The sequence below is a fragment of the Gekko japonicus genome, unplaced genomic scaffold, assembly GCF_001447785.1.
Source record: "Gekko japonicus isolate JY-2015 unplaced genomic scaffold, Gekko_japonicus_V1.1 scaffold92, whole genome shotgun sequence".
Classification (NCBI taxonomy): Eukaryota; Metazoa; Chordata; class Lepidosauria; order Squamata; family Gekkonidae; genus Gekko; species Gekko japonicus.
This window is the reverse complement of record NW_015169780.1, coordinates 32,146-50,184: the sequence shown is the minus strand read 5'-3', so window position 1 is coordinate 50,184 and position 18,039 is coordinate 32,146. Positions and strand designations below refer to the sequence as shown.

General features: G+C 41.3%; 1 protein-coding gene across 1 annotated transcript; it reads right to left on the bottom strand.

Moving 5' to 3' along the window:
- Window positions 1-378: 378 nt before the first annotated feature.
- LOC107115138 (chromosome unknown open reading frame, human C6orf58) lies at window positions 379-17,497 on the bottom strand. Its single transcript, XM_015416764.1, has 7 exons — window positions 17,149-17,497; window positions 14,903-14,989; window positions 11,479-11,663; window positions 10,501-10,622; window positions 9,970-10,208; window positions 8,670-8,742; window positions 379-454 (listed from the first exon to the last, which is right to left on the bottom strand). Exons 1-7 carry the CDS (start codon window positions 17,495-17,497, stop codon window positions 379-381), a joined length of 1,131 nt encoding a protein of 376 aa, XP_015272250.1.
- Window positions 17,498-18,039: the final 542 nt, after the last annotated feature.

Sequence of the window (18,039 nt, the reverse complement as noted above, 5' to 3'; positions counted from 1 at the left end):
ACATCCCATGAAACCATTCCCATAAATGTTGCACATTTTTGCCTTGGCATTCCCATTTGTATTTTCTTTTTTATTTAGCCATATATCCACACTGCACACATGTGCTCTTCTGGAGATGGTAGACTTCAGACAGAACTAGCCATGCCCCTACATTTGTCTATATCCCACTGTATTTCCACCCAATGGATGTCAACTAACTTGGTCAGCAGTTTAGAACTAGAATCAGCATACAAGAATAAAGAAATGAGGATGAATTGAAAAAATTAAACAAATATTGATATAAATTGAGTTATGGTGACTTTAGCCAAACACTGTTAAGATAACCAGGCTTATATACAGCTGAGCTTTTCCAGAGGCTCGTACTCTTAAACCAAACTTTCAATAAGGGCACGTCCTGCTTTCTTTCCAGCTTCTGTAGACATTGCCATTTTCCATAACACCAACAAAGTTCCTCCTACAAAAGAAAAATAGAGTGGTTACCAGAAACACCACCAAGTAGATTTCATTTAATGCTGAACTCTAGAGCTTGTGCCCGGAACCAATTATGTGAAGTTATAGGAAGAAGCTGCGGTGGCTCAAGTGGTTAAGATGCTGAACTGCAGGCTGTGGAAGGTCAGTAGTTCAGCAGTTCGAGACCCAAGTGCCGCAAGACGGAGTGAGCTCCCGTTTCTAGTTCCAGCTCCTGCCAACCTAGCAGTTTGAAAGCAAGAAATTGCAAGTAGATAAATAGGTACCACTTCAGTGGGAAGGTAACAGCGTTCCGTGCGCCTCGGTGTTTAGTCATGCCGGCCACATGACCACGGAAACGTCTGCGGACAGCGCTGGCTCTTCGGCTTTGAAACGGAGATGAGCACTGCAACCCTAGAGTCGGATTTGACTGGCTTTCGAGCAAGGGAACCTTTACCTTTATAGGAAGAAGACAGTGCCTCTGACTCTATTCCTTTTCCTCAGCTCCTCTCTGTAGAAAAGGTACAATCTACCTCCAAATTTCAGAGTTGAAACAGAATTCCTCACACACAACTGTGGATGGTATCTTTTCTTAAAAATCAATTATTGAAGAAAGGAATGGCGTGTAATTGATATGCTCTGGAATGTTGCTAGCGTTAGAAATTATACTTATTGGTTTTGACTTTCCTGAGACTCTCTGTTTATGTATACATAGCAGTTTACACACTTTAAAAAAAGTCTGTGGTGGAGGTTTTCCTGTGCAATAACTTAACCTGCATAACTTACCTGCACTCAGGCCGCAACTCTAAGGGCACTTTTCTAAGACTAATCCCCACTGAGTATCGTGGGACTTCTGCTTAAGACTGTGCCCTCAGTGTCTCAGTCCTTAAGGTGTTAGCCATCACATACAAATCAGTTTGCTCAGGCATTGTGCTACTTGGTATTATATTGAGTTTTGTTCTGTTGAACTATTGTTATTGTGCTTTTTATGCTCCTATTTTTGTTTTGCTGTTTTGCATATTTTACTGAGACTGATTGTTAATAATTTTATACTTTAAAAAAGTCATTTGTGATATCCTTTAGACATATTTTGCTGAGAACTGAGCTAAGAAATAATCTAATTACAAATAAAATAAACATAAGAAATAATAGCCAATGTTAAACATTTTTTTTAACTTTTGTTAAGGTTGCATTTGGGAGGGAAGAAGGCATGATATAGTCTGATCTTGTCCGATCTCAGAACCTAAGCAAGGAAGAGAAGGGAGACCACCAAAAGACTCTGCAGAGGAACACAATGGGAAACCACCTCTGCTGAATCACTTGCCTTGAAAACCCTGTGGGGTTGCCATAAATTGGCTGTGACTTGACATCTCTTTACACACACAAAATTACATTTACAATCTCTCAAGGCCTGCACGGGACGGACTTTAAGTGCAGAAAGGTGTAGGCTTAACAACTTCCTTATTTTGGCAGCGCAAAACATTTAAGCTCCCTGTTGCCTTTAACATATGCTGTAGCACTGCATTCTGTCAGAGCATCATCACTGTCAGAAGCAGAGGGCAAGAGAGCTGGAGGGCAAGAGAAAAGGAATGCAAACCTGCCAGACTTCCTTCCTATAGCCAATCTTTTCATGCAACACTGAAAGAAATTAAGAAAATCTAGCATGCTGTGCAAGAGAAGTGACTATTCAAAACATTCATACAAAACATTAACTTTGGGTTGCCTATATTTTAACCACTCTCTTTTATAGCTTAAATATCTTCATGTGTATTATATCATCTTTCAGGGTAGGCAGGCAATTTAAGCAGCAATCCCAGAAATAAATCTGGTTCAGTTATACTATAGAGGTAATCTCTGTTAACATTCTATACTTCCTTAAAGTTTTAGGTGATAAATCTGATTAAAGGCTGAACAATCATCAGATTAAACTCCTGTTATACAATATGCTGTATCAACGTCTGTAAATCCTTGTCACAGTTTTATATGAATGCCTCTAGGACATTTATCTTGCCTTGTTTAATGGGATTTAAATCTAAACTTGGAATCTACCCCCACTTCTTCTAGTTGCAGATCTATCAAAGAAGCCCTTTCGATCAGGGTTTCTTTCTTTTTCCTACTCTCCCTTTTTGTCACTATCTTTGCTCGGCTCTCTGTCTTCCAGTCTTTCTCTCCCCCAGTGCTGAGACTGAATTCTGCTAAGACAGACGTTCTGTGGCTGGGAAGGGGGGATTCAGGATTGGGGTACCAACTCCCAGCCCTTGACAGTGTGCCCTTAAGTCTGGCACCAAATGTCAAGAGTTTGGATGTGATTCTGGATGCCTCCTTATTAATGGAGGCCCAGGTCACAAATGTTCGTATATTGGCAAAGTGGTACCTGTTCGTAGATTGGCATTCTCCAAGCTATTTCAGGTCAGGCAACTGGCTCCCTACCTGTCTTGTCCTAATCTAGCCACAAGTAATCCATGCAATGGTCACATCCAGACTAGACTACTGTAACTTGATCTGTGTAGGGCTACCCTTGAGACTGACCCAGAAACTCCAACTGGTACAGAATGCAGTGGCATGGGTCCTTACAAGACACCATGAGCAGCACAAATTTAACCTGTGCTGCGTGAGTTGCACTGGCTCCTGATGGAATACCGAACCAGGTTCAAGGTTTTGGTGTTAACTTTTAAGGCCCTTTACAGTATGGGACCCACGTATCTTTAAGACTGGCTCTCCTGATATACCCTCAGAAGAGTATTGCACTTGGTGGATAAGAAGAAAGCAAGAAATTGCAAGTAGATAAATAGGTACCACTTTGGTGGGAAGGTAACAGCATTCCGTGCGCCTTGGTGCTTAGTCATGCCGGCCACATGACCACGGAAACGTCTTCAGACAGCACTGGCTCTTCGGCTTTGAAACGGAGATGAGCACTGCAACCCTAGAGTCGGATTCGACTGGCTTTTGAGCAAGGGAATCTTTACCTTTTTAAATAAAAACATATTTTAAAAAATCCATGATGGTAAGGAAATTCACCCCATCCTAGCAGGTGACTAACGCATCCACTATGCATTATCACAATGTTTCTCCTGGAGTTGTTTGCTAAACCTTCAGTTTGCACACATGAAAAATTACCATCCAGTTCTTTTTGACTTGGATCCTAGCTTCTCTTTCTGTTTGCAGTAGACCTTTCTGCTTGTAGATAAATTTTGAGAGGCTTATTTTCAGTTAAGCTTACATAGACTCATGGTCCACAAGAAAACTGTGTTTGGATTTGTAAGAAAAAACTGTGGTTGTTAAACTAGCCAGCAATAATTATTCCAAGTCCTGACCTCAATCATCAACTAAAAGGGAGACTGTAACCAAGAAATCATAAGCAGATTGAGACTGGGAAGGACAGCCATGACGGAGTGAGAAAAGATTCTTATGTGTAAGGATGCGTCGCCAGTGACCAAGATCAAGATAATTCATACTACAGTATTCCCCATTACTGTGTATGGGAGTGAAAATTAGACATGTCACCCCACTATGTAGCACAAGCAATCAGGAGCTGTAGTGCAAAGTCTGACTGAATAATATCAATCAGACTTCATGGAAAACCTATCAACATAGCCATCATTCAAGTTTATGCCCCAACTACAGATGCTGATATGGAAGAAATGGAAAGCTTTTATGCAAGTGTCTGGGAGGAAATTGATCACATACCTAAATAAGATGTGCTGATAATGGTGTAGGTGACTGGAACACAAAAGTAGGAAGCAAAACAGAATCAAATATTGTTGGAAGATTTGGGCTAGGAGCACAAAATGAAGCAGGAGAGTGACTCCTAGAATCTGTGAGGGCAGCAAGTTGTTCAATGCAAACACATGTTTCAAGCAACTAAACTGACCAGGAGCTGATTGTGGCACAGACCATAAATAGATAATATGGAAAACTAGAATATAGCTGAAGAAAAACACTGAAACAGTCATAGTGCCAAAATACAATCTAAACTACATTCCCAAAGAGTTTAAAGGCCATGTAAAGAACCAATTTGCATTACTAAGGTGAAGTGGACATGAAACAGAAGAACTGCCTCTCTGTAGCCTTTGGACCTGGTGTCCTCCATGGCAATACTAGGTCTCTCCCAGATTGTATCAGATCCCACACATCAAGCAGGCCACACGCTGGACTTGATCTTTGGCATGGGGATGGTTATGGATAAGATTGTTAAAGAAAAAGTGCCACGATCAGATCACTTTGCCCTGAAGGCCCAGTTAACTATCCCAGCCCCATCATGTAGGCAGTGAGTGGATTTATGCCCTCCTGCAGAGACTAATGGACCCAATTGGGTTCCAGAATGCTCTGCGGGATCTGATGTCCTCCAGTGATTCATTCGATGTGCTGACAGAGGACTGGAATTCCCATCTCTCTGAAGCCATCAATGAAATCGCTCCCCAACTTCTTCTTTGCTTCCAGTCCAAAATATCCCCTGGGATAATTGGGAACTCAGGGGGATGAAACAAAAACTTAGACTACTAGAGCAAGTTTGGTGGCATACTCACAACAAAGCTTAAAGAACATCTTATAGGACATTTATGAAATCCTATGAGGTGGCAGTGAAGGCTGCTAAAAAGGAATTTTACACAGCCTCCATTGCATCCATTAGCTCTTGCCCAGCACAATTGTTTAGGGTAATCAGATCTTTAACTTCTCTCACTGAGAGAACCCAAAATGTTAGGGATTCAGAGATTAGATGAGAGACTTTTGTGAGCTTTTTTTGCGGATGAAGTCTTGTCACTACGCCATGACCTCCCAGCCAATATTGATACAGTAAGTGAACTGGAGCCCCTATGGCTGTCTTTGGATTCAGTATTTGAAAGCTTCAGTTGGTTATCCCAGGCCGATGTTGATAGGACTTTGGGTGCTGATAGGCCAACCACATGCCTCTTGGACTTGTATCCCTCATGGCTATTGAAAGCTGGCAGTGAAGGAATACAAGGTCCCCTGGTAGACATTATCAACCTGTCCCTGGATTTGGGGGTCTACCCAGAGGGATTGAAAGAGGATGTGGTTGTACTGCTCTTAAATAAGCCAACTTTGAATCCTATGGATCCTTCCAATTACCACCCAGGCTTAAATCTTTCATTTCTGGGTAAGGTAATAGAGAGAGCAGTTGCAGAACAGCTCCAGAATTTCCTGGAAGACACGTCAGCCCTGGATCCATTCCAGTCCGGGACCCATTCCAGTCAAGGACAGAGGGTGGCACTGGGAGAGAGAATGTCAACCACGTATCCCCTAGTATGCGAGGTTCCTCAGGGGGAAATCCTTTCTCCAGTGCTGTTTAATATCTATATGCACCCAGTCTCCCAACTGGTGTGGAGTTTTGGACTAGGGTATCACCAGTATGTTGATGACACCCAGTTTAATCTGTTGATGGGTGGGCGGCTGGACACTGCCCTAAAAAATTTGGCTGAGGTGTTGGAGGCTGTGGTGGTATGGTTGAAACAGAGCTGGCTGAGACTGAATTCTGCTAAGACAGACGTTCTGTGGCTGGGAAGGGGGGATTCAGGATTGGGGTACCAACTCCCAGCCCTTGACAGTGTGCCCTTAAGTCTGGCACCAAATGTCAAGAGTTTGGATGTGATTCTGGATGCCTCCTTATTAATGGAGGCCCAGGTCACAAATGTTCGTATATTGGCAAAGTGGTACCTGTTCGTAGATTGGCATTCTCCAAGCTATTTCAGGTCAGGCAACTGGCTCCCTACCTGTCTTGTCCTAATCTAGCCACAAGTAATCCATGCAATGGTCACATCCAGACTAGACTACTGTAACTTGATCTGTGTAGGGCTACCCTTGAGACTGACCCAGAAACTCCAACTGATACAGAATGCAGTGGCATGGGTCCTTACAAGACACCATGAGCAGCACAAATTTAACCTGTGCTGCGTGAGTTGCACTGGCTCCTGATGGAATACCGAACCAGGTTCAAGGTTTTGGTGTTAACTTTTAAGGCCCTTTACAGTATGGGACCCACGTATCTTTAAGACTGGCTCTCCTGATATACCCTCAGAAGAGTATAGCACTTGGTGGATAAGAAGTTATTGGTGGTCCCCAGCCCGAGAGATATCCAGCTGTCCTCAACCAGGGCATTTTCTGCCATGGCTCCAACCTGGTGGAACTCTCTGCTGAACAACATCCATGCCCTGCAGGACTCAATGCAGTTCCACAGGGCCTGTAAAGCAGAGATGTTCCACCAGGCATTTGAAGGCAGCAATGGTTCCATCAGTCTGGCACTCCTCCCTGCCTTCCATGAGGCAGTGGCACAATTGAAAGTTTTTAGCATCATCTATTAGGCTGATCGTTGTGTTTTGTACTGTATTTTAACTGTTTTAACTATGTATTTATTATATGAATGTATTGCACTGCTGTACACCACCATGAGCCCTGTCTCTAGGGGGAGGGGGGTTAAAATCCAATTTAATAAATAAAGAATAAACAAATAACTATGGGTTGAAGCAGGAGATATTATCAAGGAAGAATTTGCAAAGACTATTTCTGTAGCCAAAAGAAATGAAAAACCTGATGGATGACTAATAAACTCTTAATATTGCTAATGATAGGTGACAGAGTAAAAGATGACAGAAATAGAATCAGAAATCTAAATGCAGCTTTCCAGTGAGTGCTCACAGAGATAAAAAGAACTATTATAATAACCAATGTAAGGAAAGAGACAAGAACTACATAAAAGGAAAAACAAGAGATCTGTTCTGCAAGATCCAAGAAATCAAAGGCACATTTAAAGCACATTTAGGGATGCAGAAAGATCAACACGGAAATACTTTAACTGTACACGACAGAATAAAGAAAAGATTGGAATGGTACACTGAAAGAGATGAAAGGATGACAGATTCCTTACAAGAAGAAATTTTGAATAAAAACCTGTAGCTTTAGAAAGTGAAGTGAAACCTGCACTGAGAGCAACTGGGAGTAGATGGGATATCAATAGAGATATTCCAAGCCACCAAAACAGAGTTCATCAAAATCTTAACAAGAATATGCCAACAGATATGAAAAACAAAACAATGGCCCATAGACTGGAAACAATCAACATTTCAGTTCCAAAAAAAAAGGAGACAACAAAACTGCAGCAGCTATCGGACCATCACATTAATTTCTCATGTGAACACATTACAAGGAAAACTGGATTAGATTTAGATGAAGGTGGAGTGAAAATTGGTGGGAGGAACATTGACAATTTGAGACATGCAGATGACACCATATTACTGGCAGAAAATAATAAAGACTAGAAATGACTGCTGATGAAGGTTAAAGCAGAAAGTGCTAAAGCAGGATTACAGCTGAACTTCAATAAGACAAAAGTAATTACTACTGAGAATTATGCAACTCAGTATTTTCTGACTCTTCAATGTATATGTTCTGTGTCCCTGTATAGTTTTTCCTGGTGTATCTACCTACAAATGAATATTGATTTTGTATCTGCAGTTGTGGTTGCTTCCAATGAATCCTGGGAATTATAATTTAAATGATAAATTATAAGGAATTGGAAAGTACATAATTTCAAAATCCATACCTCCGCAGATATATCATCCCCAGAGTTCTGTGTGAGGAAGAATGTACTTTATATTGTACCTGGAAAAATGAAGGTACAACTTTTGGATAGTAATATATGGGAAATAAAACTTTAAAAAAAGAAAAAAGAAATACCTAGGTAAACAACAATGTCTTAAAATGGCTTTGAAAACTTAACAAGTTCAGCATCAGCCAAACAGGTATGGGAAATATGATCCACATTAGAAATGATCTGGCTTCTAATGGCTGCCCAACTCTTATCAACTAATCAAAGCAGGGTCTCTGATTGTAACAAGCTACAAGTTTGTATTTAAACAGAAAGTTGCCCTGCACCCATTCTGTAGGCCTTCAATGGTGTAATCCTATGTAGGGTTATGAGTTATAATGGACTTAGACTGGAGTAATTTTGAACAGGATTACATGGTAAAGTAATAACCCACACTTTGGATTGTGAAATAGATCAATCAAGAACCAATGAAGATTGTTTAATGCTGTTGAGTAATACTATACTTTACTCTAGTCGGATCCAAAGGCGCGCCTCAATCTCTGATTGGTTATACTGTCAACGGATAGTACCTCAGTATTGTGTGGAAAGAACTTCAGCATGTTTGCTTTCATTTTGCCCCCTACTGCCTCCAGGTACTTGGTCAGAATATCCACTATCTCACCTTACATCTGAAAAGGGGTAACACAGTTGTGTTTCATCAGCACACTTCTCTGTGAACATCTGCACAAGTTCTCCTAGCAATTTCATGTAGATGGTACAGGGTACAGAACAGAACCCTGTGGATTCTTACAGCAAAAGTGCTATATTCCAGTATCACCAACTAGTAAAAAGGTAAAGGTTCCCTTGCTCGAAAACCAGTCAAGTCAGACTCTAGGGTTGCGGTGCTCATCTCCGTTTCAAAGCCGAACTACTGATCTTCCACAGCCTGCATTTCAGCGTCTTAACCACTTGAGCCACCGCAGATCCATAACCAAAGTGTTAGGGATGGGCAATTAGACTTAATTCATAGTGATGAAGGTTGTAGGGATGATGGAGACTTGTAAGGAAGAAAGAAATCATGGCTCCTATACCATTTATGTTGTCACTGCATCAAGCTTTGAGGCAGAGGCTCCAATCTGTTATCTGGATTAATTATCTGGGTATCCATATGTTGCTAAAGTGGATTGTGGGGGGGGGGATCTATCTCTCTTATAATTGCTAAAATTGGTCTGCCACAATTAGTGAATGTATTTGCTGCTAAAGATACAGATGCTGCATTTGTTAACATCATGGGCCTGCAAATAGCAAAATGACTTTCTACTTAGAATGGCTTTCTATTTAGAATGTTTGACTAGAACATACATCTCTTGACAGCTTTGATTACCATTGGCCATTGTATCCATTAAGACCAGTGACTGGCTCTAGGTGCACTATGTTCTGGTAGTTCCATACTTATCTTGCTGACCAGTACTAGTAGGTGGTCAGCAAGATAAGTATGGAACTACCAGAACATAGTGCACCTAGAGCCAGTCACTGGTCTTAATGGATACAATGGCCAATGGTAATCAAAGCTGTCAAGAGATGCAGAACAGTTAACAGTATTACAGTGTCCCATTTCTCTCCATGCAAAGGTCATCATCACAGAACCTAAAATAGCTTCAATCTCAGATCAAGAACAGAATCACGACCAGATAACCTATCTCATTCAGAAGGCCTGTAGCTGTCCATCCACCATTCATTGAGCACTGTGACCCCAAAAGGGAGATATTTGACTTTAGATGATAGTTAACTTTTTTTTGGACCAGGGAAGTTCAGATCCAATAATCTCATGATCATCTCCTCATTAATGTTGGCACCATCTTTTCTATCGGTGAAGCATATACTACTTCAGCTTCAACCCTTCTTCTAGTGTTACATCTAAATGTACCTTGAATGAATATTATACTGTAAATATAAACTTTGTAGTTGGCTTAAACCCTTACTCATTTTCTCATTTGTCTTGCGAAGAAAAGAAAGCAGAGACAACACTTTATTCTGCGTAGGAGTGAAGTCACCAATCGATGGGGCTCTATCTCCTTCAAGGAGTTTCCGTGGTGGTAATCCAGTTTGGAAATGGTTTGTAGTAATCTGGTCTGTGGAAAAATGCGTGGCTGCAATGAAATCCACTGCATTACCCCAGTCTGCTCCGAAAGCACTTTCAGGGCCACTCAGGAATTTTAGACTGAAAAAAAATGAGAGGTAAAATGAAAGGTCATATAATCTGTTTCAAGACCATTCAATCTGCTGCGATGCTTGGTCTTCTATCAATAGGACAAGAGTTTCTGGCCTAATGTGAGGTCAGGTGTACACAAAGGGTTACATAGAGAAACAAAATAAAAAGAGGAGTTCAGTGGCGCCTTAAAGCCAAAAATAAGTATACAAAAAATGTCAACGTACTGCAATGCAGGATGGCATCCCTATATTGGATTTAGGAATACACATGGTAAGGAATGTATTCTGAATCTTTATCTTACCGATTTTGACACTTTGGAAGTGCATAAGAGAGGGAGAGAACATGAGCTTTCCACATATATTTCAATGCTTCATCTTTTGAGAAGGAAATTGCTTCAGAGTTCCGTGCAGTGGATGAGAGATACTAAATGAGAAAGATGTTCAGTTATTATTATTTATTCCCAATATAACTGGCAAGCTTGAAGATGTTCGTACTCATTGTGTCTTCCCAGAAAACATGATGATCAGTATAAAATATTATTATCCAAGGCACTGACTTCCTGGTAGAAAACACCAGGAATTGAAGCCTTCTTCAAGGACAGCAACTATAGATACTGAACAAAACTGTTTCTGTGATTCTTCATACTGTGTACTTCCCTGAGTGGCTTTTTTGTAACAACTGGTGTGTTTACAAATATACAAGAAGACCATAAGAGCAGGCAAAGAGTCACTGCTACATGGCAGTCAACATGATTTCCTCAGAGATGCCCTATATTTGAAGGTACATTCAGCAAGGTTCAGCAAGCTCATAGTGCCTGTACTGCCTATATGCAGCTGTGTCAGGCAAAGCTACGTGATGTTTCTCATCCACGCACTTTGTGGGCTAAGAAGTCCTCCTTGGACTACTTCAGTAATGGATTGCTTACCCAGCCTCTCCCCCGCCCCCGCAAATAGTATTGGTATTCTACATTGATCTCTTTCTACCCAGCATCTGTTGCTTGAAGAAGGAATATGGTGCTGTTGGCATTTGATTTGAGGTGGGAACAAATATAGAACTAAAATTAAATGTATTTTATTTTACCATTTAGAAAAACCCTAAGGCTTCTATTAGTCTATTTTGAAGTGAGGGAACAAAGAATATATAACTTACTTTTTAGGATGGTGAAAAACTGACTGCTCCTTGTAAATAGATGCAGGAAGTGGTGAGGAGCCTTTCTTTAACTGAAGTAACTCCCACACACTGTCTTCTGACATAATATGTGAGAAGAAAAATAGCTTACCTTGAAGTAGTCCCTCCATCCAGCCATAACTTTTGGTGCGTGATTGTTGCATTCTACAGTGTTATGACAAAAGTCATCTTTTCGCTCATCTGGTGGTAGCATTTCTACCTCATATGGTAAGTCTCCAAACAAACCACTTTCTACAGCCCCCAGAAAAGGAATAATCGCTAGTGCATAATTTGCACCTGTAAGAGTAAATAGAAATCAATATATCTAATATCAGTATATCTAATTCTCATCACAGCCCCATCTGTGGATTTTTAAATCCAGAGATTGGGGCCATGGACACACAGAACTGAACTACAAACCTGAGAAAAGCCCCAGATTTGCAGAAAAATCTGAAATAAAAAATACAGAGCCCAAGATGATAAAAGGAGTGCCTGTAGCTTTAAGAAACAGATGCTCTCAGTGGCTGTTGCTAGGCAAAGACAAAAGTCTTCATGCCTTGGCTTCTATCAGGAAATAGCAGGGAGAGGGGGTAGGGTAGGGCTCTTTCTTGGTTTTGGCCTTGAGGGAGGATTCAGTGGGGTCAGACCTGGCAGCAGCCACCATGCAATTTGATACCATGTGACTTGCATGCCTCACCCAGGCCTGGCTGCTTGCTGCAGCAGCCACCCCTTTCCCTGAAACAGTGTGATATAGCAGGTGGAGTTTCAGAATATGATCTGGGAGACCATTTTACCGTCTCTGAGTCAGTGACTGACTTCCACTTACACCCACCCTCCACAATAGGGGAAATAACCCTGCTCCTGCCTGCGAGTGTGAGTTTATTTTATTTTATCAGTGCCCCCTGACTTATTTAAAGGCCCCCTGAATTAAGAAATCCTGGCTACGGGCCTGGCTAGTACCATGGCGGGGTGGGCGCTGTACTTTCAGGACCTCCTTGTCCTCATCAGAGGTGTCCACATGGTGGGCTGCAGTGTTGGGCCTCCATGAAGCTGGCGGGCTCAGAGCTTGGCGGACCTCTGTGGTGAACTTGTCGGCAGCTTCTGTGGAAAGGGCTTCCTCAAGTGCATCCTTGAATGTGGGGTCCCGCTTGGTGATGAGCCACCATTGAATCCGCTCACTCCGAAGTCCACACACCAGCCCGTCACAGAGTGCTTCCTCAAGGTTGTGGAAGTTGCAATGTTGGGCGGCACACTGTAGGGCCATAACGTAGGCTGTGATTGACTCACCCGTTGCCTGGTTCCTTGTGTAGAATGTGTGGTGGGCTGCAATGATAGAGGGCATTGGCACAAAGTGCTCCTTCAGCTTGTCTATAATTCCCTGGAATGGGGTGTTTTGTAGCTCCACTGGTGCTAGCAGTGAGCGAGCAATCTCAAATGTTGAGTGGCTGCAGACCCAGAAGAAGGTGGCACACTTCTTCGCACCTTCTCCAACCTCAGAGGACTTGAGGAAGAACTCAAAGCAAGAAATGTAAACAATAGGCTATTTACATAACATTAGTTTCTCATTGGTCACTTCCAGAGTCCTGGTGGGCTATTGTTCTAGAACTCCAAGCTCAGCCAGCCTCTGGTAGATAGTTCTGGAATGTTCCTGACCTAATACGTAACATGTCCAATTGTCTATCTAGTCCAGTATCCAGTTTCACATAATTGCTAACCAGATACGCTTGAAAGGTTTACAAGGAGGATCCAGTAGCCAAAGCTTCCCAATGTTCTTGCCTCCCAGCACTAATATTCAGAGAGTTACTGCCTGTGAACTTAGAAGTTTCAGTTAGTATCTACAGCTAATACTGTAGGGGTAGCCATGTTGGTCTATTGTAGCAAAACAAAACTGGAGTCCAGTGTCAATTTAAAGAATAACAGAATATATTCTGATGCTTGGGGTGGGGCAGGGGGGTGGGTGACATCACTAGTTAGAATGTCAGAGTCTAAATAGTTATCAAAATTAAGTTATGCACCTAGTTATGCATCCCCTGAGTATCCTGGAATAAATGCCGCTTGCCTCTCAGGTGCCACTGGACCTCTGTTTCATTTATATAGCTAATACCTATTGATGGACCAGTTCTCCACAAATCTTTCTAATCTCCTGTTGAAGCTAACCAACCTAGTGATCCTAAATCCTAAACTGCAGTCACACACACAAAACAATCCACTTTCAATGCACTTCTCAAATGGATTTTGCCAGTTTACACAGTAAAATCCAGTTGGAAAGTGCACTGAAAGTGGATTGAAAGTGGATTATTTAGTGTGTTTGACCGCAGCCCTATAGTACTAAGTCCTATTAGTACTGAATTCCACATGTTAACTACACTCGAAGTGAAAAAGTAGTTGGTTTTGTAGGTCTGCTTCACATCAACCATCTGTGTAGTTAGTACATTTTATCCTGTCCTTCATGTCAAGAAACTCTGGACAGTGTATGCTCTCAAACTTGCTCTGCAGCTGATATGAATATTGTGTGACTCTTTTCATAGAAGAATAAATAGCAGCTTAGTGAGCAGTGGAGATACTAGCAGTTTCTGTTTGTTTGTTTATAAAATTTTGACCATTGATTGGGTCGGTGATGGGCTGGGGTCTGTGACATGAGTTAGGGTAGAAAACATTCTGCGTATGCCCAAGTGCCAGTCTCCATACCATGTAAATATGCATAGTATCACAGTTTTATTTTAAAATGCTGCAGGCATATTGGACAGTGAAGGAAGATATTGGAGCACTGATGTTAAGTACCCCGATTAAAACACCCTAATCAATATTGAGCCAGTTGCATTCCAGACTGCATTCCAGATGGTGTTCCCCTCTTTGTCTTCTTTTATCAATATGCCATTCACTAGCAGGTCATTCTAAAAGCTGTTCCATGGATCAGGCTCACAGAAGAACACGTGGATCTATAGTGTGTCAGCAATAGGCATTCCTGTGAACTGACAGTGGTGTGTATCCTACCATTCCACTGAAAATCTGAAGCCTTCTACCAGCCCAAGGAGCCTTCGTACAGCAAGTGACTCTTCTTCCAATAGCTCTTCTTCCAAGAGCAAAAGTCCAGTATCACCTTAGACTAACAAAATAGGTGGCAGGGTATGAGCTTTTGTGAGACACTGCTCACTTCTTCAGATATGACAACATCTTGAAGAGGGACCAGTGGAAGCCTGTCCACCACCAATTGCCCATTTATTCCAGGCTTTCCAAGACCAGGCAAATCTGTTCTCTATCTTTGTTCTCTTTAATGGGGTGTAGGGGTGGGAATTGAAGGAGCCTTGTGTAGTGTGTAGTACAGAAATCAGCACTGAGTAAGCTTTGGCTAAAACCCCCTCTATGTTGAAAAATTACATACAGATGAATTAGAATGTCAGAGAGTAATTTACTACTATTATTTGTGTGCTGGAGTGGGAGCTTTAAATAGAAAAGATTTTGCTGTTATGGAACACTTACTGGACAATAATGCTTTGTAGACCGTTCAGTGTTTACCTAACACAATGTATACTTACAAGCCCACCAGCTGTGTGCAGATATGCACAGATTTTCTCCATCTTCATGGCCACAAGATGTAAAATTTAGTGGATCTGCTAGTCTGCCTGCAAGACAATTCATTAGAGCATTTAATTAAAAATGTATTTATCTAAATGGCCAAGATTTTCACACATGGCCCAGGACTTTGCTAAGATATGAATAACTGTTTTTTGCATTGGAAAAAGTACTTATTTTGCTTGATCTAACAGAGATATGTTTCAAATTAATTGGGTTGGATCCAACCACATTTTCTGCTAGCAAAAACAGGATGAAGGATGTAATCTAACCAACTGAAACAGGGATTCTGCAGGGGATCAAGGGACCTTCATCTACAAAACCCATGTTTGACAGGGGCTATAGAAAGGAGGAGAACTGGATGAGACTGACTGAGAACGCTGTCTGGATCCTAACCCAGCATTTGTTTTGCAATGTCCTGTTTCATCACTCCTTGCAGCCTTGTTTATTAGAAATACCGGAATCACTGACCTCAGGATTGGCTGTGGAATGACATGCAACAAACATTATTGAAGTGTACAAATAATCATAGAAAAGCAGGTTGCCCCATTCTCAGAAGTGGGATAAAGAGCAAAATGCAGCTGAAACCATAACGGATATTCATGTGTTTATATGGCAAACCAGGAATCATTTGGACTCCTTAGAGAGAGAGCTGAAAGCCACCTAAGAATTGTATAAATAGTATTTGTAAACTAGTGATAATTCCAGATGGCTTTTAAAGCATAGAATTGTAATTTTATCCCATACCATAGAACTAAAGTTTCATTTTTATTATTAGTTTTAAAACATAAATGCTGAGATATGAACATGAACATGAATGTATACACTAAGGGTACCTTTTACTTTGCATTAAGCTTCCTTTGCCCTCAGATACATTGCCATATAGTCAAATCTCATTTGCTATATAACAGGGACTTTTATTCATAATTCTCTTCATTTACTTCATCTATATGCCACCTTCCCCCCTGCAAGACTCATTGTCTTACAACATTTTCATCTTCTTTATTTTATCCTTGCGACAACCCTGTCAGGTAAGTGATGCTAAGAGTGTGTGATTGGCCCCAGGTCACTGGGCAAGCTTCTATTGCAGAGCGGGGATTCAAACTAGTGTCTACTCTAAATTTGTATAGGTTTGGGCACCGGTACTGGAGTACATGACACTACAGGATCTACTACCACGTAATCAAACATATCATAGATGGTTACACCTCTAAGGCTTAATATACACAAAACACTCCAATAGTTATAGGAACAATCAATAAAGTATGCTGTATGTATGTTAATCTGCATCATTTTATTACAAGAGAGATATTATTCTATGGTAATGCGCAAACTGTCTTTTAAATTACTATGTAATATGCAAAATACCTTACAGGATATTATGTAATGTATGCAATAACCTAATAAAGCTATAACAACAACAACAACAACAACAACAACAACAACAACAACAACAATAAAAACTAGTGTCTTCCAGATCCCAGACCAGAACTCTACAAGCAGTGGTGCTAATTCGGTTGCCCACTGGGACTTCACACAGGATTTATTTACAATTTACTAACTTCACTGCTGCCCTGAAAGTAGTGGAGGTAGGAAGAGTATGCCCTTCTTTTTTGGGAAGGAGGGACTAATTCAGGGGAGCATGACTGCCTCACGTATGTCAATGTTTTTCTCTCCTTTTGAGGACCCCAGGAATTATCATTCAAAGACGAAGGCACAATGCATATGGTGCAAAAATAAAATGGTTCAAAGAAGTCCTCCCATAGTTTAAAAACTGTCAAGATGGCTCCTGTCGATTAAAGCAAGGCAGATAATACAAGAGGTACAACCAAAAGGGAAGCAGCATATTGTAATAACACGCATAAGAAGTACCTGTAAAGGCAAACACAGTATAAAATTGGAGTGATAAGGCCATAAAAAAGCAGAGAGCAATGACATTAGAGAGATAAATCATGCATCAAAACATCTGAGTAGCACTGTAGCAATGAAGGAAAAAAATACCACTATGGAAGAAACTAAATGCCAAGCCAGGCATCAAAAGTCTATAAAAATAGCTTGAAAAATCAGCATATTTTCATCTAGCACTTAAAAGTCATAACCTTAATGCCAGGAGAAAAACAGTAGTTCAGGAGGTGCAAGCAGCACAACAGAGCATGATGTGTCATTGGTAGCCACCCTTTTCTCCTCTGAAGGTTCAGATCATACATACCGGACTGGTATTGCCAACCATGTTGCAGTGGCAAACCCCAGAGGATATTGTCTTCATTATTGGCTCCCAGTGCTGCAAAATATTTAGCTGAATGCTGTAACATTATTTTATACATCCCCATTCTTTCCTTGTAGTTCCAGGCAGCAATCAAAATTTTATTGCCTTTCACTGGGTATTCTTCCAGGTTTCCAGGAGCAAGATGCCACAATGGAGGGAAAGCATCCTGGTAGCCTTCTGGAGTCCAAGTTTCTGCAGGTGCTGAACAGATCAAAGTAGCAACCAAAAGAAAGCAAGGGAGGTGGCAAAGAGATTGTCTCAGCCCAACAGGTGTCCTGCCTGACAGAACCATCCTGCATTCAGGGTTCTGAGAGAGCAGTAGTAGCAGATGCTTTGAAGAGGGAGAGAGCACTCAGAATGTGACACACACTGCCTATGCAAATCAGGTGTGATTGCCTTCTTGTCCCCACCTTTTCTACAGAATGGAAATTGACACTTCAGAACTGAAGGCTAGGAGGACTTTCACGTCATTGCTGTCTTGGAAATGTCCTGAAGCCCAGTTAGAAAATACATGGAGATCTTTTACTATAGCCAATTGACAGACATAGTAATTTAGGGCTTTTTTTTGTAGAAAAAGTACATCAGGAACTCATTAGCATAACAGGCCACACCCAACAGCATGAATTCATTAGCACCCATGACAGCATAGCTTATTGGCATATTAGGCCACACCCCCATGTTACCAGAAGTGAGAGGAGGGAGAGCTTGTACCTGAATAAACCTTGGTCTTAAAGGTGCCACTGGACTCTTTTGGATTGCTAGCTATGGGGGGGACTCATGCAGATCTGTGCAGAAATAAATAAATAAATAAACAAACAAAGAGAGGGAGGGAAA